Genomic DNA, 26235 nt, shown 5'->3' on the forward strand with positions numbered 1-26235 from the left:
ATTTGCTTTGTCATGATCGCTGAGAAGTGATGGGTGTATGTTAGCCTTTCATCTAGGATGACGCCCAAATCTTTTACATGATCATCGCGTTGCAGCTGATGCACCTGAACATGTTCTTCGTTCGATGAAAGCTGATAACAAAGCATTTATCAACACTAAGAACCATCATATTTCCTTTACACCAACTGTAAAAGGTATCAACGAGATACTGTAGCTCACGGCAATCGGCTTCTTTCCTTATAATTAGAAATATTTTCAAGTCGTCGGCGAAGAACAGTTTTCCTCCACGCATGAAGATGAAAACCACATCATTCACGAACAGTGAAAACAGTAGCGGACCAAGCTACTACCTTGAGGAAGCCAAAATGTATTCCCCTTAATGGAAATATAAAAAAGTATCTAATTTCAAACAAATCCTAATTCTTATCCCATATTTTCAAGAAATTTAAATTGTATCTGAAAAAATAAATATGAAATTGTTGTTCATCGAGAATTTCAACGCATGCATTTTGTGCGCGTGATACATACGAGATTAATCTCAGGTTCTGGTTTGTTCCACACTTTCGAGTGGGTAGTTCCCCCCTCGCCAATTTTCGAGTGGGCAGTACGACCCATACTACCCATGTGTTACGCTGGCCCTGCAGTTGAGGATTTTCCAGGTGCTTGTGCAAAATCAATTCGCGACGTTGCTTTTCGGGTAACGCTATTTTTTCCAATTTTCAAAAAAACTGACAGCGATGGAAATATAGTATAAACAATACACTAGAAACTACCCGATGGTTTATTTTCTGCAGCATTTTTTCCTTCTATTTCTTATAGACCTGCAAAATGCGTGTATTAAGTTGGTCGTGGACGATTACTGATATCCGTACGACGAAGATGAAGCTCGAATCTTAGGATTTCACTCTACCACCAACGGCAAGGATCAAAGGTAACTCCAACTGGCCTCAGCTTGAGGAATGGGGAATGATGTTTTACACGGTGAAATATTCTGAAGATCACTTACAGAAACTTAAATATTCACTTTCTTGTAGACGCATACAATCTGAACTTTCACCTTCGAAGGACTGAATTGTAATAGTAAAATTTGACACACAGGAAAGTGAACCATCCAAGAATTCAATAAACGAAGAATGACACGTTGAAGATAACCAGAGAATAAATAATGTTGAGGATGAGAGTTGTGTTGCCGTTCTGAAAGTCGAAAGCGCATAGCTAAATTGAAGCAATAATACACAAGGTGATCGGAATGAACTAAAAAAAGTATCGGGACTAGTCAAATGGGTTCAAGAAACGTCACGTACTTGAATGCAGATTTGTGGCGTTGGTTGTTGGTTTCCTACAGTCGACGGAGTATGTCAATTTCAGCAAACTGCGCTCATTCGCTTCCGACAAGAACGATCGTAGATGGACCAGATATTTAAACAACGATCCGTTATTTATCAACAGTGGGACTGATCAATGAGTGAGAGTGGGACATGGTTATATGAAAAAAATAAAATTTGGCTCCGAGTAACTTTTTGGGTTCCATTTAGCTACCAGAACTACTCTGCAAATTTTTAGCTCGATCGGTGAAACTATATTTTTGCGCCCACTGTTTAAAGTTTACATGGGATTTCGTATGGGGAAATTGTCTTTTGCAAATTAATTCTTCCAAGAGTCGCCCGTTATCTCCTAAAAATAAGTAGATGTCTGATTTTTATAGGAAATTTGTCAAGGAAACAAAGTCTAGAAGACTGCAAAACGATCTGATACTTGTGGAAAAAGTTATTAAGCAAAAACCGATTGATGCCCTGAAGATTGATGAAAATTTCACTTTTCATAGCATCACTGCTTTTGACGATCTAATTATATACAAAAATTTTAACTTTTTCTTATTATGTACAAAAGAAGCCTCAATTTATCCCTCAAAACCTTTCGAAGTGGCCAAATACTATAAACGATTTAGACACATTAAGAGAGGATTAAAACAAAATTGCGTATAATTGGACAACCAACAGCAGTGGTGCTAGAAAAAATGAATATTTTATCAATCGTCAGAGCATCAATCGGTTTCTGCTTAATAACTTTTTTCTGAAGCGTCAGATCGTTTCGTGGTTTTCGAGACTTTGTTTCTTTGTTAAATTTCCTATAAAAGCCACGTAACGATTTATTTTTAAGAAGTAATGGGCGACTCCTGGAGAAATTATTTTGTAAAAGTTCATTTTCCCATACAAAATCCCATGTAAACTTTAAACAGTGGGCGCAAAAATATAGTTTCACCGATCGTTTTTACCATTTTTTTGTTAACCGTTTTTGTTAACGACCTATTGAGTTAATTTGTCAACAGTTTTTTCGGCATTTAATTAGCAAGGGACTGGAAGGTGAAGTATATTTTTCAATATTTAGAGCCATAGTACTCAAGGGAGAGCAAGGTGTTGAAAGGAGAAAGTTTAGAAAAGCGTGGAAGGATCATATATGCAAGCTTAGAGCTCACCGGCGACTTAACCCTTTGTCTGCTACCGTAGTGGTCAAGGTCTTTTGGCATTAGAAATGCGAATCACCTGAGTCTACGGCATGTCCGAACAAGCGTAAAGTAACTTGTTACTTCATGCTGTCGGAACCGACTCGAGCTAAGAATTTCCACAGTTGTTCTAGGACCCAAATGGTACCTAAAAAGTTGCTCGGAGCTGGAATCTAATTTTTGTCCCACCCTACTGATCATCTACATGTGTATTCCAACAACGCGTACGATTCCGTGAAACTAAACAAATTACGGTATATTGCTAGAACAGAAGTGTTTATTATGCATTTCCACAACTGTTCTATCTTAAAATCGTAATAAGATTTTTATAAATGAATCCTAGCAAGTTAAACTCATTCAACTCTTTTATTGTATTGATTTTTCTATTTTGGAGAAATAGCGATCTGTATGAGCGGAATTGCATAAACAGCGCATTTTTCCATAATAATTTCCATTCAACATAGGAATATCAGTACTGTGCCCGCTATTTGAAACGCATTTTAACTTCTTTCGTACAATCACCCGTCTAGGAGTACCCATGCGATTATAATTTCAAAACAAAAAATAGTTTTAAAATAAAAGAAAATGTTTTAGATCCGTTCAGTAGATTATCCTAAAACTAGTCTCGTACCAATGAAGAGTCATCTAAGCTTTCGTTTAACAGTGTAGTAACTCTCTTTTTATTTGCATGAAAATATTGAATCCTTCCACTTATATTACAACATTATTCAACCGATAATCCGGAATCTATAAGACTTATTCCGACTTCGAAGCAAACGGGTATAGTCGCCAGCAGTCTAGGACTATTCACTTTTCGCTAAAGTAGAACATTTACCGATCTCGAACCAAATCGAAAGGTACTACGACACATGCCATCCACATTTTGAATAAAAACTCCGCGTCAGCAAATAAATCAAACTCCTGGTATGCTTCAATCCGCAGCTGAACGGTTTGGTTTGGTTGAAATAGTAAAGCAACGCTAGCGGTAGAAACACCGCAACCATTCGAATAATTTGCGTTGCACCAAAAACTTCTCCGTGCTTATTCGTGCTTGCTCAATTTCTCAACTTCAGCGATACAAAGTTGTTTGCTTTCCAACGCGCCAAATTTCAACAAGCAAAGGCCCAAAAGTTTGACCACGAGTAAAAGTCATCAAAAACTTGTTTCGACGCAGATCAGCTTGTGCTTATCAACTCGATGCGGGAATTCACTTGAACGGAAAGCATCCAGTCAAAGGTCGGTGCCCTTTCGTCCGTTATTGTTGTTGTTTCTGCTGTTGCTGCTGCCCGGAACAGAAAGGACATTGAACTGCGTCATCTTGAAGCAAGTTTTCTTGGCGAAAAGCGAACTTTTCCCATCTTTCGTTGACTTGAATGTGAGCTCAAAAAGAAAAAAAAAGAGCGATCATACAAATTTCTGCAGATTTATTTCGTATTTATGATATGCAGTCGAGCGAATTAAAACTGGCAGAACGTTCGAGTTTCAGCTTGACACTTGTCACTAACGATGTGTGCTTCCCAGAGGCAGAAAAAAAAGTCCGAAAAGGCTGAGCTCTCCTCTGCGCCTTCCGTACCAATTCTGCCCTTCTTGCTGCCTGCTAATTAGAGCCAGCCTTCTTTTCTCTTTTTTTTCTGTCTCTGTGCTGATATCTTTACATCTTTGTCGAATGTGCGCCGCGCCCGGGGTGGGTGGAATGATAGGATGTTGGACAGGCGCGGTTTGGGGTAATGTTAAGGCGAAAGGTACATTTTGCTCTCACATGCAAGCACACAGCACACAGCACACATACACAGACACCCACGAAATGGGGAATCCATTCAAGAGCCCTGTAGCAGGATGCAGAACAAACAAAATTCAGGTCAAAAACCTGGTCGAGATTGTGAACCCTTCATCATTGCTGGCTCCGAGGAATGTATAGTGGAGAGAAAGAGAGTAAGAAAGTAAGTGGAGTTACCTGGTGGAATGTTTGTGAGGGTGGGAACTTGTTTTCTGACAAACTAAGATGACGGGGTGATAAGCGATCCGATTATTGTCCTGTTGATCGGACAATGAGTACAAAAAAGAACAGAAATTGCAACTAATCCACTTAAATAATATATGTATACTCTCGTCGTATGCGGATTGATGAATAAATAATGTTAAATTAGTATCTGTCACGGGTGAATCCTAGAAGATAAATGTTCTTCATATTGAAACTTCGACCTTCAAACTACCATCACAAAAAAGGCCAAGCTAGAGTCATGCCCGCTCCTCAGCGGAAAATAACAGAAGCTATATTTCATTATTCGGTTATGCACCGGCACTACCCCGCTGAGTTCGACCAAGCGCACCGTGATAATGCAAAACGACGCGACAAGATGCAATCAGCCGTGCACAAACAGCACAAATGTGACTGCATCGAATCAGCACGATCAAATAATAAAACAGCAACAATCAGTCGCGAAATGAATATAAAAAATCCATCAAATCATCCAGCCAGCTGAAAGGCGCACGGTTAAACAAGTCCGAACAGACGACGACGGTAATATTCCAAATTTTTAGTCTCATACAATGATGCTCACCCATTGTCCGCCGGCAGACGCATGGACGACGGTGGTCACACTCCGAGCACCGCGACACTTTGCCCGTTTGCCAGAATTTGCATACATACAACAACGTATGCGACTCGAAGCAGTCGCTCAGCACGGTTCCGAACCAGTTAAGAATAGCTATCCGAGCTGACAGGTCAGCAACAGCATCATTCAAGTCGAACAGGCGAACTGGCAAACCGAAAACCGCAGGCCGCAGTCAGTCAATGATTAAATCAATTTAATTTATTTATTGTTATGTCCCGGGCTAAAAAATATTGACTGTCGGCTCACTCGCTGGTCATTATTTCTGAGGCATGTTTTTGACGTAGAGTATGTGTAGCATTGTAGTACAGGGATCCGTTTCAGAGTATCGGCAAATTAGTAGTGTGAGATTTTAAATGTTATTCACATGCGTAGTACTAAATGGGATGACTTAGTTTTTGCGCTATTTACTCGAACATAGATACATCAATTTTGCCTTAGATTTTCAATTTTGTACGACTAGTAGAAACAACGAAATATGTTTTTTTCGAAGTTAAACAATATTTATAAGACATAAGGTATCGAATATGCTTGAAACGGCAATTTATTATAGCTTTTCATCAACATCTTGATGCATATCTCAAGATAGATTGATTAATTTCAGTACAATTTTATTAATGTTAGTGTTAATAACATTAGGAACAAATTTGCATATATCCGCCAATTCCTTCATCTTAATAATTCCCAACTAACTAAAACTATATGTAGAGGGTGCGCCGGCTGGATGTATCCTTTTTCAACATCGAACAACTCCTCCATTAATCCAAGATATTTGTGACAATTTCAACATGACGTGTTTAACACGGGAGAAATAACGTGGATTCCTACACCACCAGCACGCGCAAGAGCGTTGGATTTATCACTATGGCCGACATCGCTACAGTTATATTGCATGTGGAAGGTGATCCCTGATCCCCACGGTAGCGATCATTCGCCTATCCTAATTTCAATTGCTAACAGTTCAAGACCATCAGAAACAATCAATGTCTCGTACGACCTCACACTGAACATTGATTGGAAGAGTTACGCGACCGCGATATCCGAGAAAACCGAGTCCACCCAAGAACTTCCTCCGGACGAAGAGTACAAATTTTTGGCTGGTTTGAATCCCGACAGCGCGAATCTGAGACTAAACCAGCACCCGGTACGAACGCCCACGGACGGTCTCCCACCCTGTGGTGGGACAAAGAGTGCTCAGAGCTGTACGCGGAGAAGTCCACTGCGGTCCGGGAAAACCGCTAGTTATCAGCAGTACTCATCGTTAGAAAGGCGAATGAAAAGTCAAATGAAAGCCAATAAACGCTGTTACTCGCGCCGGTTCGTCAATGGGTTGACGAGAGAAACAGCCATGAGCACTTTTTGGAGTACAGCTCGACGTATGCGCAACCAAAACAGTCCAACGAGAACACGGAATATTCAAACCGGTGGAAATTCGCTTTCGATATAAAGATCTGTCCGGACTCTGTTCTGGTAGAGAAAACGTACCGCGCCGCGTCTCCTCGCGATACCGCGAACGAAACACCGTTTTCGACGGTGGAGTTCTCACTTGCTCTCTTATCATGCAACAATAACGCCCCAGGGTTAGACAGAATCAAATTCAACTTGCTGAAGAATCTGCAGGACACTGCAAAAAGGCGCTTGTTGAATTTATTTAACAAGTTTCTTGAGGGTAACATTGTCCCTCATGACTGGAGGCAAGTGAAAATCATCGCTTTCCAAAAACCAGGAAAACCAGCCTCCGACCACAACTCGTATCGACCGATTGCAATGGTGTCCTGTATCCGGAAGTTATTCGAGAAAATGATCCTGTTTCGCTTCGACAATTGGATTAAAGCAAATGGCTTACTGTCAGATACACAATTTGGCTTCCGCAAAGGCAAAGGGACGAACGATTGCCTTGCGTTGCTTTCTACAGAAATCCAAATGGCCTATGCTAACAAAGAGCAGATGGCATCAGTCTTCTTGGATATTAAGAGGGCTTTTGACTCAGTTTCTATCAACATTCTGTCAGAGAAGCTGCACCAGCATGGTCTTTCACCAATTTTAAATTACTTTTTGCTAAACCTGTTGTCTGAAAAGCACATGCACTTTTCGCATTGCGATTTAACAACATCGCGATTTAGCTACATGGGTCTTCCCCAGGGCGCATGCCTAAGTCCCCTACTCTACAATTTTTACGTGAATGATATTTACGATTGTCTTGTCAATTCATGCACGCAAAGGCAACTTGCAGACGAAGGGGTGGTCTCTGTTACTGGGTCCAAAGCTGCCGATTTGCAAGGACCATTGCAAGATACTTAGAACAATTTGTCTGCTTGGGCTCTCCAGCTGGGTATAGAGTTCTCCACGGAGAAAACTGAAGCGTAAGAATAAGAAGCGTGAGGTGCAACTCCAGCTTCTATTAAATAGGAAGAATAAATCAATATCGTTACGTGATTTCAAGAATAAAGCGGGAACGCGTGTCTGAATGGTTCAACGTCTCAAGACGCAAAACAACGCAACGCAACTAACGCAAACATTTGTAAAAACAAAGTGCTGAATGGACACTACGTTCTACAACAAAAGTCCGTAAACTGTATTCGCGAGTTTTTCAGTGATCGAATGCATACTGTTTGGAGAATAATGAGATAATAAATATATAATAAGATAATAAAGAGGTCTAGAACTCTTCCGGTTTCACAATAATATACTGTCGTCGCCAATTCAAGTGGAGTAATTGGGTTGAAAGAGCAAATACATTTTGTGAATATTGACGGTTCTCTTCAGCCACATATATCGTTCCACCTGCTTGCTGTTTTCGTGATTTCTTTTTTTCTTTTTCTATTTCTTTCTATTTCTGTGTGTTTTCTTATTCCAATTATTATTAATTTTTTATTTCTTCCTTTCTTATATTCATATTTCGTAGCTTCATTTTTTCATATTTTCTTCATGTTTTAATTTCATGTCTTTTTATTGTTGGTGTAATTTCAATTTTTTTTATTTTTTTCATATTTTATTCTTAACTAGCTGACATTTTCTTTCATTCCTTTTTTCTCATCTCTTTGACTGCATTGTTTATTTCCTTATTTTCCCAATTTCTTATTTTGTTATTCTCCGTTTTTCTTGTTTTTAGACTTATTTAACTTCTTTTTCTTATTCATTCAATTTAATATTTCCCCATTCTCTATTTTTCTATCTATAGTTTTGTTACTTTACGGTTTTTCGTTTTTCTCAGTTTGGTTTTTTATTTTCTTTTATTATTTTCTAATTTCCTCTCTTTTTCTCTTAATTTCTTACGTGATAATTATCTTATTTTCAGATTTTATTTTCTTATTTTCTTAATTTCTTATTTTCCTATTTTCTTAATTTCTTGTTTTATTATTTTCTTATTTTTTATTTTATTTTCTTATTTTCTTATTTTCCTATTTTCCTATTTTCTTATTTTCTTATTTTCTTATTTTCTTATTTTCTTATTTTCTTATTTTCTTATTTTCTTATTTTCTTATTTTCTTATTTTCTTATTTTCTTATTTTCTTATTTTCTTATTTTCTTATTTTCTTATTTTCTTATTTTCTTATTTTCTTATTCTCTTATTTTCTTATTTTCTTATTTTCTTATTTTCTTATTTTCTTATTTTCTTATTTTCTTATTTTCTTATTTTCTTATTTTCTTATTTTCTTATTTTCTTATTTTCTTATTTTCTTATATTCCTATTTTCTTATTTTCTTATTTTCTTATTTTCTTATTTTCTTATTTTCTTATTTTCTTATTTTCTTATTTTCTTATTTTCTTATTTTCTTATTTTCTTATTTTCTTATTTTCTTATTTTCTTATTTTCTTATTTTCTTATTTTCTTATTTTCTTATTTTCTTATTTTCTTATTTTCTTATTTTCTTATTTTCTTATTTTCTTATTTTCTTATTTTCTTATTTTCTTATTTTCTTATTTTCTTATTTTCTTATTTTCTTATTTTCTTATTTTCTTATTTTCTTATTTTCTTATTTTCTTATTTTCTTATTTTCTTATTTTCTTATTTTCTTATTTTCTTATTTTCTTATTTTCTTATTTTCTTATTTTCTTATTTTCTTATTTTTTTTATTTTCTTATTTTCTTATTTTCTTATTTTCTTATTTTCTTATTTGCTTATTTTCTTATTTTGTTATTTTCTTATTTTCTTATTTTCTTATTTTCTTATTTTCTCATTTTCTTATTTTCTTATTTTCTTATTTTCTTATTTTCTTATTTTCTTATTTTCTTAATTTCTAATTTTCTTAATTTATTATTTCCTCATTTTCTTGTTTTCTTATTTTCATATTTTATTATTTCTGGACAAACATATGTTAATGGCGTATAATCCAACTTGTAAAAGTTTTGACGGGAAATTCCGGATAAACCACAAACAAACACAAACACATTTCGCCACAGTTATCGAAAGGGAAAACTTTGATACTTTCTTATTTTTTAAATTTCTTTTTAATAATGTGTTTATTTTCCTCTTATTTTCCCATTTTCTTATTTTTTCTTAACGTATGGTTTTCTTTACTTATTTTGTACCTTTTTTATTTGAGTATTTTTTTCTTTCTATTTTTTCTTTCTATTTTCTCATACTTTTTATTTTTCTGTTTCTTTATTTTCTTATTTTTTCACTTACTTATTTCTGCCTCATTTATATTTTTCTATATTTTTATTTTCTTCTTGCAATATTTTCTTCTGTCCTTATTTTTTCTTTTATTATTCTCCTATGGTTCAATATTTTCTTTATTAGTTTTTTCCTGGTTAGTGTTTCATTATTTTGTTTTTTTCCAATGGTTTAAATTTTTATTTTCTGATTTTCATATTTTCTCATTCATTATTTTCTGATTTTTTTTTTTTGATTTTTATTTATTGTCTTTGCTAATCTCACATTTGCTTATCTTATTTTATTTTCTTCATCTAAAATTTTCAAATTTTTCTACTTTTTCCTAATTTTGAAATTGTTTAAGTCTCTTTTTTCCAATTTACCCATTTTATTATTTATATTTTTACCTGTTTTCTTATTGTCTGTTTTCTTTTTCTTTATTTCAGGGTTGCTGAAAGTCGCAGCCTTCTACTCGAATACAAACACTGTCTGCGAGCAAGTTTAGAACACTGAGTGTAGTGCATGTGCGCATGTTTCGCACTGTTTTCTATTCCTTACCGTCCGATGCTTTAATTTTTTTACGATTGCTGCTATCGTATACAAGTATACCGAGTATAGATGCAAATGAAAGCTCCTGGTGAGGTAGTTTACTGTATACTGTATGAATGTAAAATGTCAAGAGCAATCGTATACTCTGAAAGAAATTTAAATTCCATCGCTGATAAGAAATATCGATAATTTTCTTGTTTCTTGTTTACTGTTTCCTGTTTCCTGTTTCCTGTTTCCTGTTTTCTGTGTTTTGTTCTTGTTTATTGTTTCTTGTTACTTGTATGGTTTTGTTGAACTAGGTTCGATGTGTGAGTTTAGAGGAGTCGTTCCTTTTACATATTAACAAAACTGCAATATGAGTTGTGTTAAGCCAAACCGGACTGAGCGCCATAATTTATTTGCTGATAATTTTCGGCCATTTTGCAATATGTATCTATCTTAGATGCGTTTGCGTTTTTTGGTAATGTATATCAAAATGGCTTTTGATTCTCCAGGACATTTATGAAAATGCATAACATAAAACAATTTACTAGTCTGTATAAAAATATTTTTCTTGCCTATGGAACAATTTCCAGGAGTACTCTGAGTTGTGGCTGTTGCTTTGGAGCTACTAGTTGCACTATTTACTGGTTGAGATTTCATTGCCTTTTGATTAGTCGATTGTTTTATGTCGTCAAAAATCTTGCATACATTTCAAAATAAGTATATTTCAAGAAAAAGACTTAACTTTAATTTTTTGTAAATTACGTTTCCATATTTTTGTTCCTTAATTATGTACAATACTGCACAAAAAGTGTCGGGTTATAATAAAACAATTTGAATTAAATGGCATATTAAATATACAGTTTTAGTGGCAGGTTCATTTTCTCAGTTAGTCGGACGAGATAGTTTTTGTTTTCTTTCCGAATTAAAGCAACATGCTTTGTGATGCAGCAATATAAACTCGACACACCACAAGGAGCGCAACAAAAAAACTACCTGTTGGTAGATCGCATCTGCTCCACTCTCGGAAAAAAATGTGGGTTGCAACAACATTGTAATTAGCATGTAAAAGCTGCAAAATTAATTATTAAACAATGTTTGTAGTTGAACCAGACCGTGCTGTTTGGAAGCATACGAAGAAGTGCGCTACCGCTGGTCCGCCTTGTGAATCTCGTTAAAATACACCGGTGAGTTGTGTCCTATCCATCGACTAACTGGGCTGCTCCTTGCATGAATTCATATCTGTAAGGGTGCTGTTGTTTAAAAAGGCCGATTTAACTTTCGTTTTCGGTAATTTTTCATACTATAATGTAATTCAAGTCCGCTAAAAATTCTTCACAGGAGAAGTGTAGCGATCGAAACATATCTAAGAACAATCAGGACTCACTGAGTACTAAATATATTTTATTTGCATTATGCTGTATTTAAGAAAATGCAGAACAATTAAAAGTGGTTGAAAGTTAGATTGTCCATAAAACAGTAGCTAATCCGAGTCTATTTGCTTTCGAATCTCTAATGATTGCTACATTCTCCGCGACCCGGAAGTGAACGTTAACCTTAATAACCCTTAAACGCTTCAAACCTGCTCTGTTGAGTCTATCCGATTTACATTTCAATAAATGTTGATGGCTACCAGCATTACAAGCAATGTTGTGAATCCTTTCAGTCAGTATATCACTTTTATGGGCAACATCGGTAGCATCAGAGGTCAACGTCGCCTGGCAGTCGGTGTCATTAAAAAATCATTTTATGGCTCCGTTATTTATGTGACACTTTTGAGCAAAAAAAAATGTGAGAAGGCGACAGTGGATTTAGGGCTTATTTATATTTCGATGTTACACTCACTCGAATCAGCAATAAAAAGTGTATAAATAATTTTCCCCTTGGCTGACGGTTGCTGCCGGTCCTAGCCGGTCAGTGTGGGAATTTTTAAACGCTCCCGCAGTAAAAGCAGCGCCCGGTGTGCGAGCGACTCTCCTCCACTTTGTCGACGGTGCATTGAAATGAAAAAAAAAAGGATTCCCACTTAACCTATTCAGCTGCCCTCTCTATGGATTAACGCAACCGCACGGCCACCTGCCGCCATCGGCCGTAATCCACGAAGAATTGGGATCTTGTGTCCCTGCCATTTTTCCACATTACATCCCTTGTCCAACAGTTTTATGACTGACGGCGAAGAAGGTAGCGACCATTTTAAGTAATTTTCTGTCCATTTGGCGTTTTCATTTTGCGACAGCGACGGTTTTATCGCACTTTCATTTGCATCGCATGTCACGTAATTGCACATGATGACCCGACTGTCCGTGCGTCGGCCGGTCTCACTTTGGGACGAGGCCATCACCTGGAGCAGGCGCCATTCAAGACGACCAGACCAGTCAGACCAACCAAATTTGGCCCTGCCAATCAAGAAAGGATTTTGTAAATTGCCACGGAGTTGATGCGAGTTTTGTTTGCTTCGTTTGATCGTGGGGCATTTAAATGGCAGAACGACGGATAAATTTATGATGTCCATTAGTGCGGTGCGGTGCCTTCCATCGCTTCAAATTGAGCCCGAGAGACAAAACGTGTGTCGCCTTACCACAAGTGAGTATGAAGTTCTATTGTTAGTAATTGCATATCCTATTCGGGAAAACTTCATCATGATAATATGAGACTGGCTGTTGAAATTGAACTACCATAGGTATTATTTTATATGTTCACTATCACAGGAACATTTCTCTACCGTTTAATAGTAGCCAGTGTACCTTAGAACTAAAACGACAGTAGTGACATGTAGTAGTCGCAATCACTCACCTCTCTGTCTGATGAAGGCCGAATCCCAGCTCGTTGTTTTCGCCGGTCGCTCCGGATATAACGAAGATGCCGCTAAATATCCCCGTGGATCATCCATCAGGACATTGTAATCCTTCTGGTTGATGGTACCACTGGGTGCCGCCTGAAGATCTACATTGGATACACGCTCAACGCCTGTATCATCCTTTGCATCACCACACTTTACCACATCCGTATCTAATGGGAACTTGAACGCGGCCATAGTATCATCTACCCGAAGATTTCCCTGCCCGACAGACGGACCGGTCGATGCATTGAGCGACGATTGATTGCTGTAATTAGGAAACCTACTGCTGCTAATACCGACAGAATTGGAAGAATCAACTGCCGACTGAGTATTGTTGAATTCTTTAAACTTCATGTAGAAGTCGAATTCAGCATCTGAATGATGGTGGGATCGTTTTCTAGGGCCTTTCCCGAGCCTAGTCGAATTGAGCTGACTCCGGATGTACTGCTTCATAGCCTTGAGGGTAATGTTGTACAGATCCGGAGACGTATCGGCGTAGAACCGAATGAGGTCAATCGATGAAAACGGTTTACGTGAACCATTTTGACTTTGAATCTGTTGCTGGTGACTGCTTATCATTGGGATATCTGATACCGCCACCTGTTCACCGCCGCTGATCGTGGGAGCGATTTGCTGCTTGCGATGATGAAGCTGAGATTGTGCCGCTGGTGGCACCGCTAGGGGAGTCGCCGACGGGAGCAATACTAATGTCAGCAGCAGCATAAAGATCAGCCTGTACGTTCGGCTGGCCCCCGCGGCACCACTGGACACATTCTGGGGGGCCACTGCGGCTGTTGGGCTTCACCGAACCAGCGTCGGTGCCGTGGTCACTGCTTAGAAATGAACACAACTCACCCGCCTGTGGCCACTACAGGGCCTCTACTTTTGCACGGTTTGGAAATTTTTAACGACACTTGAACAAGCAATTTACATGCTTTCACTTACACTGAAAGAAACTGAGGCGAATGCACTGAAATTTTCTTCTCATTACCATCATTGCTAACACTCTTTCTTCACTTTATTTTCCGCTTTCCGTATCAACACCTGCAAAAGAAAAGAAAAAGTAAACTTAGTTATTTTGATTTTTATTATGTCAAGTACAGATTTGGAAAATGTACGATAATAAAAGGAGACTTCAAAAATTCGTTCAACTTTCAAGGTGATTCGATCTAATTTAAGAAATTTAAGAAAATTAAAATTAAGGTCAGGAATCAGGTTGAAGGAGAGCGAGATAGAGAGAGAAGGAAATGAAACAATTGAAAATATGATAACTTGTAGCGTGAACAGGCCCTCCGGGCCCGGAGTTTTGAAGGGGGCCCGGATTTTCAACAGAAACTAAAATTTTGGCCAATACTTTCAACAAAAAATTCAATATCTTGTGTATGATGTAACTAGAAGAGCGAAAATTATAAACTACTGCATATTTGATATCAAATATATGTATTTGTACTCAATTAGAAGATCAGACCAGGGTGGGCATAGCGTAGTTGGTACATCGATTGCCATGTACGCAGCTCACCTGGGCTCGATTCCTAACCCCGCACAAAGGAATGGAGAATTTTTTAAAGAAAATTTTCTAACCTGGATGAAGAAGCGAATGGCCCTAATTTTAAAATTTCTATTATCGAAAAAAAATAAGATCAGACTTGCTAGAGGTCAAAAATTAATAATTTGATAAGAAGTCATGAGGTTGTCTTCAAATTTCGTCAATATGAAATCGATTCTTTTGATTTATTGAATTTCCGGTCTTGGCAACTGCTGGATTGTTATTAAAAGTAATTAGAAACAAAAAGAAAACTTCTCAACCTTCTATTTAGGGTTGCCACACTGGTTTTGGGAGGCATATTCCGTGTCTTTGCTCAGTTAATTCGGATTTCGCCCGGAAGAATCCAGTAGATTATTTTGCAATTTTTTTCTTCATCAGGAACTCTTAGCATCATTTTTCAAATCGTCTAGCACACAGTCATCATAAACATCATCATCGGGTTGCAGATCCTTATCTATACGGTGTCTTTGTCGAACAACTTTATTCAAAAAATTTCGGCATCTACAAAACTTCGGGATATGAAAGATTGGACTTTTCCCTTTCATTTGAAACCAAGGGCAAAATAATCGGTCGGGGGATCTAGAACAACTTTTTATTTTAAAGTTTTTTGATTGAAAACTTTAGTTTTTTAATGAACTTTATTTGCATTTTTGCTACTAATTGGTACTATAGACAATAAAAAAATACTAAAAGTGAGAATCTGATGAACAACCAATTTTGGCCAATACTTTCAACAAAAAATTCAATATCTTGTGTATGATGTAACTAGAAGAGCGAAAATTATAAACTACTGCATATTTGATATCAAATATATGTATTTGTACTCAATTAGAAGATCAGACCAGGGTGGGCATAGCGTAGTTGGTACATCGATTGCCATGTACGCAGCTCACCTGGGCTCGATTCCTAACCCCGCACAAAGGAATGGAGAATTTTTTAAAGAAAATTTTCTAACCTGGATGAAGAAGCGAATGGCCCTAATTTTAAAATTTCTATTATCGAAAAAAAATAAGATCAGACTTGCTAGAGGTCAAAAATTAATAATTTGATAAGAAGTCATGAGGTTGTCTTCAAATTTCGTCAATATGAAATCGATTCTTTTGATTTATTGAATTTCCGGTCTTGGCAACTGCTGGATTGTTATTAAAAGTAATTAGAAACAAAAAGAAAACTTCTCAACCTTCTATTTAGGGTTGCCACACTGGTTTTGGGAGGCATATTCCGTGTCTTTGCTCAGTTAATTCGGATTTCGCCCGGAAGAATCCAGTAGATTATTTTGCAATTTTTTTCTTCATCAGGAACTCTTAGCATCATTTTTCAAATCGTCTAGCACACAGTCATCATAAACATCATCATCGGGTTGCAGATCCTTATCTATACGGTGTCTTTGTCGAACAACTTTATTCAAAAAATTTCGGCATCTGCAAAACTTCGGGATATGAAAGATTGGACTTTTCCCTTTCATTTGAAACCAAGGGCAAAATAATCGGTCGGGGGATCTAGAACAACTTTTTATTTTAAAGTTTTTTGATTGAAAACTTTAGTTTTTTAATGAACTTTATTTGCATTTTTGCTACTAATTGGTACTATAGACAATAAAAAAATACTAAAAGTGAGAATCTGATGAACAACCTCATTGTCTACAACTTCGTAGAAAGCTATAAACCGATGTAAAATCATCCGAGAAATTTATTAAAGTTTCATCAGTTTTTAGATGTGCACGGGGCCCAATGGATTAAGAAGACGATTAACAAGGACTTACAAAAAAATGTTGGGTTTAGATGAACAGTAAATTCAGATAAATTTGAATATTTACAAAGTTCCATTCTTAGCAGAAAAAATATATTTTCAGATTCCTCCGATTCTTGGGCGAAAATGACACTTTATGAACAAGGAGGTGTGGAAAGGTGTTGACCAAATTTATTCGATAATCTTACTTTTTCAAGATGTTGATTAATGTAGTAACGGATTTCATCATGCCTTTTTCATTTATTTTCTTGCTCTAGGAGATAGCTAATGTAAACTAAAATGGCCCTTCTTCCTGATTCTATCCTGCCTGGTAAAATACAATTGGCTTAAATTCAAAACTTTACATTTGAATGAACTAAAGTAGACAGTTCTCGAACTGTAATTGTAATAAACGACGAATTGCATTGCACCTTTGGATTGAGAATCCTTTTCGTCCTTATCAACATTAAAAGAAAGATGATTGAAAGAGAAAACCTGTTTTAATCCACCTAGTGGTGCAATTGTGCCTTTCTCATTTCTTTAAACTATGGTTGGTTATGTTCGTTATGTTAACCATAGGGTCTGTTGATTAAACTATATAGCTGAATCATATGTTGGTTGTTTTCATGTAACTTTAAAATATTTCACAATATCGCCTTGATGTCAAAGAGAAAGTTGCAGGAAAGTTTACGGGCCTTTTGAAAAATCTATTATTGTTGATGGAGAAACGTGACTAACTTATGAAAAGGTCGTAATAAAACAAAATAATTCTGTTGTTAAAACAAAAGTTAAAATATCTCGAGAACTACTACATTTTAGAAAATTTTTGTTAAGAGCATTTCGATTTAAAATGGCGTTAAGAATCATATTCAAAAAGAAAATTGTATTTTTGACTGCAAATAGTAAGAATTATAAAAAATGTCAAAAGTTGTTGTTACGAAAACTTTTTTATTGAAAGCTTCTCTATGATCCAAATACATTAAAAAGTTGCTTTTACGTCTTTAAAACGATAAACATTAAATTTTTGACATTTTTTGATGGGGTAACGCGAATAACTTTTAAAAAGAGCATAATTACACGAATTAATTGTTTTTGAAGGAGCAAAATTTCAAATATCTCGAAAACTATCGCATTTTGGAAGATTTTTGTTAAATGCATTTTGATTTTAAATGGTACTTAGAATTATATTCCGTAATAGAATTAAAATTTTGTATGTCTATTAGTATAAAATTTAAAAACATGTACGAAGTTATTGTTAGGAAAACTTTTTTACCGATTTTTTCTCCATCATGCAATCACATTCAGAATGTTTCTTTTCTCTTTAGGTTTTTGGTAAAAAAATATAAAAAATTTAAAAAATGGTTTTTTTCGCAATTTAAATTTTTATCAAAAATTTTTGTTTTTTTGAAAAATGACACAACATTTTTTTCAGTGTATATTTTTTTTCAGACAGAAGTATTCATTCCCTGTAACTCGTTCTCAGATAGTTTTGCTGTATAAAATACAGTAATCGAACAAAAAAAATTTGAAATTCATACACGTAGAAACGTTTACGCCCTTTTGAAAAGTTGCTCTTGAGTCAAAATAATCTTATTACCTGTAGAAAATATTTAGTCTTGCATGACGGTGAAACGTGTAAAGCTTCATTGGAATCTAAAATGGTCGGTCACGATTTTAAAGATTTTCGGACGGATCTTCGTGGAATTCCTAAGAAACAAAAAAATATCGTACTTTATTAGCCTAATCAGCATTAGTTCAATGTTGTCTTCCTGCTAACTACGAACGAACCACTCCCCAGCTTAATTCGGAATGCCTTGTGCTATAGCGGTGGTATAAAGATGATGGGGTTGAGAGGGGGAGGGGTATGAGTGATGTATGCGGTGGTGGCCGGAGGGGGGGGGGGGGAGGTGCAATGAGGGGTGATCTAAGGGGAATTTAAATTGGTGGTGATTGGTGACTGGTGAGGGGGAGGGGTGTGTAAATCTATCCTGTTAAAACCCAGAAACCTTATGTCAATGCCGGTATCAGGTTGACGATTTTTAGAGTGACTGCATATCCTTTCTATATGAGAAAGGCAAAAAGCTACGTTATTTGTGCATGACCTCTTAGCTGACAATTAGCTAAAATATATATTTTCAAAATCTGAATGGATCTGATTTTTTCAGATTTGGATGAATCTGAAGCTGACAAGTCCATACAAGTTACAAATGGTCGGTGTTAGGTCAGACCGGACTAAGTGACAGTGCATTGATTTCGAGAAAAACGCGTTTAAAGTTTGAATCGCAGCATCCTTTACATTATAATTGGAAAATAATTTTTGCCATAATTTTTGTTTACTGTTTCATATTTCAAATCCGGTAAAAGTGGAATGTAGATGAAGAAATTCTTTATCCAGTGCTATCAATAACACATTTTTTGATGTTTTGCGACTTGGTCCGGTCTGACTTAACACCGACCAAATAGTGTTATAACTAGTGTATTAGGAAAAGATTGCAGATTTAAAATAACTCATTTGCTCCTTTGAAACACCCAAAGAACATCAATTTGAAAGAACAATGTGAACAATGGACTAGTTCTCTATGGACGTGTGTGACAAAGATCTATTTCATGGAGAGTACTGTCGCAATGAGACGAGAAGGTATTTATGGTACATTGTTGTCATGTTGTTGTACCATTACATTGTACGATTGATAGATTATAGTGAAGACCCGATTTTATCAGCCCACGATTTTGTCAGCCTCATATGAAAATCGATAGTTGGTAGTTTGATGGGTTCTAGCAGACGAACCAAGTCGAATTCTAGTAAATTTTTTCTTGAGCATATTTTTCTTATCCTAGAGATCCTTAATATGAAAAAATCCAAATTATAATTTAAATTTTAAAATTTGCACTGTCTGACCCTATTAAACGAAATTTAAACTAAATGATCGGAAAGAATTGTGAAGTTATATCTAGGGACTAGAGAAGAATATTTTAAGAGCTTCGGTTTGTTAAAAAGAAAGAAAAATATATGTCCCAATTTTGTCAATATCCCCGTTTTAACAGCCTAAAACTCACCAAAGGGCTGTTAAAAACGGATCTTCACTGTATTAGAATTGTCTAAAATTGATGCAAGTTATTATGAAAATTCTGCTAGTTAACTTGAGTGCTTATGCTACAGAATTTGCGAAGTTAAAGACTGATGAAGTACTATCTCTGATAGTCGACACTAAGCTAACGAGGCATCATTACTTACTAATTTGCGCATAAGTAGAAGAAAGGCGCCTTTTAATATTTGGCTAGATTATAAGAGAAGCGCTTTTTCTAAAGATACTTCTAGTTTTCCGATCTGTATACTTCACATCCTTGCTCTCATTTGAGGGCTCTAAATTTTCAAAACTTTTCCTACCCAACCCAGTAATAACTAACTAAATGTCGTTAAAATGTAAAAACCTGTTTTAATCCACCTAGAGGTACAATTGTGCCTTTCTCATTTCTCCAAACTATGATTTAATAGCTGGTTCGTACAATATAACATTATGGAAATGTCTTTCATTCTTATTACACTTGGTAAGTATATATAAGAGCACCTTTTTGCATTCATCGCGCTATCGGTTTGAATCGGAGTTTTCTATGTGATCGCCGTAACTCCGGAGCCGGAAGTCGGATGGAGATGGAATTTAATATCGGTTTCCGGGGACGCAACACCTTTCATTTGAGACTAAGTTGATCAAATCGGTCTAGCCATTTTCGAGAAATCTGGTTGGTTGGCTCGGTTTCGAGAGAACTGCTCTCGCCGGGGAATTCTCCGTCGGAGTAGGCTAGGTCCATCGTCGGGGATTAAAGCGAGTAGTTCGCGAACAAGTCTGGTGCTCAATGAGTAAACGGCGCTGAATGGTGCGAGAAGGGAGTTGCGGTGCTAACTGGCACAAGGGAGCCGAAGGGCTCGGTGAATTAGACATTCTGAAGTTTGCCGCCCAGACTGTACTCGTAGGGGAGGAGTACTAAGCCTCGACTCACAGCCAGCTTTCCGACTGCCATGCAGAACTTGCCAGTCTGTGTGGATGGTAGAGAATTGGTGGTGTGCAGAGGAGTGGGGCTGTAACCCTGCGGAAGAAACGAACTAGTAAGTAGTTGAATTAGAGTGTGTGCTGTGCACATAAAAACCCCTCCCGAAGTAATGCCGTAAGGTAGTGCCGGGGAGGAATCAGGTTCTGGGCAAGAGCAGTGGTTTTTAGCGGGTCGGGTGATGGCAGCCCAAACCTGTTCCCTGAGACATTGAGGTTTTTGAACATTTTTCCTCACTCAGGGTTTTCCTGAAATTTTTTTACTGCTCTCTAAAAAAAACCTGTTTTAGTCCACCTAGCGGTGCAATTGTGCCTTTCTCATTTCTCTAAACTATGGCACGGAGGCTTTTTATGTTCAACATAGTTGTGGAAATGTCCATTACATTCTTAGTACACTTTGCACTTATACACAATGGCATGCCAGCCACGAACTTGATGAGCTACGTGTTGACGGTGAAACACTTGAAACAAAAAAATATCATACTCCATTAGCCTAATCAGCATTAGATCAATGTTATCTGCTTGCTAACTCATTTTGTCATGCGGGGGTGGGTATGTGAGGAGGGCGAAAGTCCCATGAACGAACGACTCCCCAGCTTAAATTGGTATGCTTTGTGATATAGTGGTGGTTGAAAGATGATGGGGTTGAAAGGGAGGGGTATGAGGGCTGGATGGGGTGGTGGTCTGAGGGGTGATTTAAGGAGATTTTTAAAGGAGGGAAGTGAGCAGTATAGGGGGGGGGGTGTAACCCCTCTCCGTAAACAATCAACTGCGCCCCTGTTATAATCCAGAAACCTTATGAGAATCAAAAAAAAAAATTGGCCGGGGTTAGGTTGATGTTTTGCAGAGTGATTGCATAACCTTTCTATATGAGAAAGGCAAAAATGTGCCAAAATCCAAAAAAGTGAACAGTCGTCAAATTTTTTTTCGAGTTTGCATCAAAGCTCGACGTTTCATGCACCTCGAACACATTTAGCATCAAAAATAAAAATTCTATTTTTAATTTTTCCTATAGTTTATATGAGAAATTTCTGTGTGGCCGCACTCTGAAACCCGTAATTCCGGAACCAGAATTCCGATCGATCCAAAAGTCAATAGCAACCGATGGGAAGGTTGCACCTTTCATTTGAGACTAAGTTCGGGCAAATCGGTCCAGCCATCTCTGAGCAAAATAAGTGACAACAAAAAAATTCTAACGGAGCAACTGTGGTGAACCCGTTCGCCAAAGGTGGGCTAGCGAGGTCACCGACCCAGCATAACGAACAAGTGCAACAGCAAGTGCAACCACAACAGCAGCAGCAGCGAGAGCAGCCTAGCGAGTCCACACAGAGCACGAGCGGCAACAAACCAACTGGACGCCAAGGAAAGCTAGGATTTCAGGTGCGCACACCGAAACCAAGCGTTACCCAAGAAGACCAGCAGTCTGGGTTACCTAAAGTGACAAAGTTGAGGCAAAAAATTGATGAACTCTACGAATTCGTCAAAAGCAAGGGCAACGTGCACGGACATATCAAGGATCTAGTGATTACCATCAAATCCGCCGTAGCAGCAGCCGAATGCGAACATATGGCGTTACTAGAGCGAGCTGAAAACGCCGAAAATGCGCAGAAGTCCACAGCGATAGAAGAAGAAGAAGCCTATGAGACACCGAAGGGTGCCCGGGATTCTCGTTCTGTGAAAAGAATAAAGGAAACGCCAGGAGAGGAGGAGGAACCGAAGAAGCCCAGGAAGGTCGGTGAAGGACAGCGAAAAAGCCGAAAATCGCAGAGTGAATGGCGTACCGTAGAAACCGCAGAAGAGAGGAAGAAAAAACAGAAAGAAAAGGAGGAAAAGAAGAAAAAGAAGAAAGAAGACCTTCGTCCACGCCAGCAGAAGCAGAGGGGAGACGCTCTAGTCGTCAAAGTAAACGAAGGCGTGACGTACGCTGCGATCCTCAAAAGGATGCGAGAGGATCCCAAGTTTAAGGAGCTGGGAGAGAACGTTATAAGAGCCAGGCGTACTCAGAAAGGCGAAATGCTGTTCGAGCTGAAGAAAGATCCATTGATCAAGAGCTCGGCCTACCGGGAACTTGTGGCAGAAGCGGTGAGAGGAGAAGTGAATGTGAGAGCATTAGTTCAGGAAGCAGTGGTCGAGTGCAGGAATCTGGACGAGATCATAACGGAAGACGAAGTGAGAAGCGCGCTAATAGAGCAAGGAAACCTGGAGAGGGAGCAGATATCAATAAGATTGAGGAAGGCGTACAGTGGCACAGAGACAGCAGTAATACGCTTATCGCCAACCGCTGCCAGCCAGTGCAGTGATCGGTGTGCTCGTTGCGTTTGATCCCTAGAGCCACTAAGCAAATGGAGAGGTGTTTCAGATGCCTGGGTTTTGGCCATCAGGTAAGAAACTGTAGAGGCCCGGACAGATTTGATCTGTGCAGAAAATGTGGGGAGAAGAGACACATTGCTAGAGACTGCACAAAGCAACCGAAGTGCTTGCCCTGCACAAATGAGGTCGGAAAAGACCACATGACGGGAGGCTTCTTATGCCCAGAGTACAAAAAGGCGAAGGCATGCCAATAATGATGGAGGTTACCCAGCTCAATCTCAGTCATTGTGACATTGCACAGCAACTGTTGTGGCAGTCAAGAACAGAAATGAAGTGCGACGTTGCAATTATTGCAGAGCCGTATCGTGTCCCTCCCGATAACGGTAACTGGGTGGTGGATAGTGCAGGGATGGCGGCAATCCAAGTGATGGGCGGTTTCCCTGTTCAAGAAGTGGTGCATAGCACACACGAAGGTTTCGTGATCGCCAGGATAAACGGCGTATTCGTGTGTAGCTGTTATGCTCCTCCACGGTGGACACCAGAGCAATACAACCGGATGCTGGACGCATTAACCGACTCGTTAGTCGGGCGAACGCCGGTTGTTATAGGAATAGATTTCAACGCTTGGGCCGTGGAGTGGGGTAGTAGGCTGACCAACGCACGAGGTTACAGCCTATTGGAAGCACTGGCGAAGCTGGACGTAAAGCTGTGCAATGAAGGTTCCGCTAGCACATTCCGTAAAGACGGTCGGGAATCCATCATCGACGTAACATTCTGCAGCGCGTCGCTGATGGATGACATGAATTGGCGAGTTAGTGAGCAGTACACACATAGTGACCACCAAGCCATCCACTACACCATTGGTCGGCGAAATCGTACGGTGACGCAGAGAGTGAGGACTGGCGAGCGGAAGTGGAAAATAAAGGAATTCGACAAGGACCTTTTTGTGGAAGCACTTCGTGCTGACAGCGCCACTCCAATTCCGAGTGCCGATGAGCTGTTGGAAACAATAGCTAGGGCATGCGATATAACAATGCCGAGGAAAACGGAGCCGAGGAACTACCGGCGTCCGGCGTACTGGTGGAACGAAAGGCTAAGCATCTTCCGGGCTACTTGCTTAAAAGCCAGAAGACGCGTTCAGAGAGCAAGATCTGAGGCAGTCAGAGAAGAGTGTAAGGTAACATTCCGGGCGGCTAGACGCTAACCCAATGCTTACCGTGTCGTTATGGCCAGGATCAAGGGCCCAATGACGCCAGTCGAAATGTGCGGCGACAAGCTGAAAATTATCGTGGAGGGCCTTTTCCCGAAGCACGACCCAACCGCATGGCCGCCTACACCGTACGCTGATGCAGATGGTGGAAATGCAGGTGACAATCGGGTTTCCAACGACGAGCTCCTTATAGTGGCAAAAGGACTGAAAGCGAAGAAAGCTCCCGGACCGGATGGTATCCCCAACGTGGCACTGAAGACTGCGATCCTGGCGTTTCCGGACATGTTCAGGATAGTCCTACAGAAATGCCTGGACGATGGCTACTTCCCGGATAGATGGACGATCCAGAAGCTGGTGTTGCTGCCAAAACCAGGGAAACCACCAGGAGATCCAGCATCGTATCGGCCTATATGCCTGCTGGATACTCTCGGTAAACTCCTGGAAAGAGTCATCCTCAACAGGCTGACGACCTATGCTGAAAGTGAGAACGGACTATCGCAGAGACAGTTTGGGTTCCGGAAAGGAATATCGACGGTGTACGCCATCCGCATCGTCATCGCGAACGCGGAGAAAGCATTGAAGCAAAAGATAAGGGGTAATCGCTACTGCGCCGTGGTAACGATAGACATGAAGAATGCATTCAATATTGCTAGCAAGGGGGCTATCGCCGTAGCGCTGCATATAATGCGGCTTCCGGACTATCTGTGCAAGGTTCTGAAAAGTTACTTTCAGAACTGAGTACTAGTCTACGAAATGAACACGGGGCAGAGGTCGATTAGGGTAACGGCGGGAGTACCTCAGGGCTCCATACTCGGCCCAACGCTCTGGAATATTATGTACTGGAACTGGAACTGACCAGGGGAGTGGAGATCGTCGGCTTTGCAGATGATGTTGTCCTGACGATAACGGGCGAGACCCTTGAGGAGGTGGATGTTGTCCTGACGATAACGGGCGAGACCCTTGAGGAGGTGGAGATGCTGACGGCAGAGACAATAGGCATCGTGGAAACATGGATGGTTAACGTCAGGTTGCAGCTGGCTCACCACAAGACTGAGGTAGTGCTGGTTAGCAATCGTAAGCAAATCCAGCGTCTCGAGATCAGCGTCGGGGGACAATCCATTCCATCGATGCGCGCGCTGAAGCACCTGGGTGTGATGGTTGACGATCAGTTGAATTACAACTGCCATGTCGACTATGTATGTGAGAAGGCTGCGAGGACAACTAGCGCATTGGCAAGGATCATGCCGAATCACGGAGGGGCAAGAGGCAGCACGAGACGTCTCCTGGCGAATGTCTCATCCTCAATCCTGAGATATGGCGTACCGGCCTGGGCTGCTGCGCTGAATTCAAAGCGGAACCGGACGAAGTTGACAAACACTTCTCGCTTAATGGCTGTTAGTGTCGCAAGTGCGTACAGAACGATATCGTCGGAGGCGGTATGCGTAATTGCCGGGATGGTACCCATCTGCATCACTCTGGCTGAGGACGTAGAATGCTACCAGCGGAGAAATGAACGTAATGCAAGGAGACTGATCCAAGCGGACTCGTTGGCTAAGCGGCAGCAAGAGTAGGATAACGCGGAGAAAGGAAGGTGGACCCACCGACTCATCCCAAATGTGTCTACTTGGGTACATAGGAAGCATGGAGAGGTGAACTTCCATCTGACGCAGTTTTTGTCCGGGCATGGATGCTTCCGGAAATACCTTCATCGGTTTGGACACGCTTCATCACCCCTTTACCCGGCGTGTGTGAACGTGCAAGAGACACCGGAACACGTGGCCTTCGAATGCCCCAGATTCGAAGAAGTCCGAAGGGGTATGCCTGATATAACAGTGGATAATATCGTCGAAGAGATGTGCCGCAACGAGCATATCTGGGACGCTGTCAACAGAGTTGTTACGAGTATACTCTCCGAGCTGCAAAGGAAGTGGCGAAGGGACCAACAAAGTAACGACATTGGTTAGAACGCCGCAGTGGAACCACAAATAGGGTTTCGGGAGAAATTCCGCCGCCGGGAAACTCACCGACGGTGTAGACTGGGTCCACCGCCGGGGACCAATTGAGTAGTACGCGATGTAGCACCGGGCTCGGGTCGTCGGGGCGCCAGCGAACCGGACGTCAGGCTCCACCGGAATCGCCGGACCGACCTCGACACTCTACCGGGTAGCTCGTGAGTAGGCTAGATCCACCGTCGGGGACTAGACCGAATAGACGAGGCGGGGAGCTTAATGGCTCACAGAAACGTACATCGGTATCGGGAGCGGTCTGCCATATTCACGATAGGGCTGATTCGGCGCCGTGGACTACCCGACA

At 39.6% G+C, this 26235-nt stretch overlaps 1 protein-coding gene across 1 annotated transcript in view; it reads right to left on the reverse strand.

Annotated features, from left to right (window-relative positions):
- LOC131688095 (uncharacterized) overlaps positions 1 to 26235 on the reverse strand; it is a 457491-nt gene that overhangs the window by 393515 nt on the left and 37741 nt on the right. The window contains exon 2 of the mRNA XM_058972246.1: positions 13037 to 14126. Coding sequence (XP_058828229.1) covers positions 13037 to 13805 — 769 coding nt within the window. The 5' untranslated portion in view covers positions 13806 to 14126. The remainder of the gene's footprint in view (positions 1 to 13036; positions 14127 to 26235) is intronic.

Source organism: Topomyia yanbarensis, chromosome 3 (genome assembly GCF_030247195.1).
Source record: "Topomyia yanbarensis strain Yona2022 chromosome 3, ASM3024719v1, whole genome shotgun sequence".
NCBI lineage: Eukaryota > Metazoa > Arthropoda > Insecta > Diptera > Culicidae > Topomyia > Topomyia yanbarensis.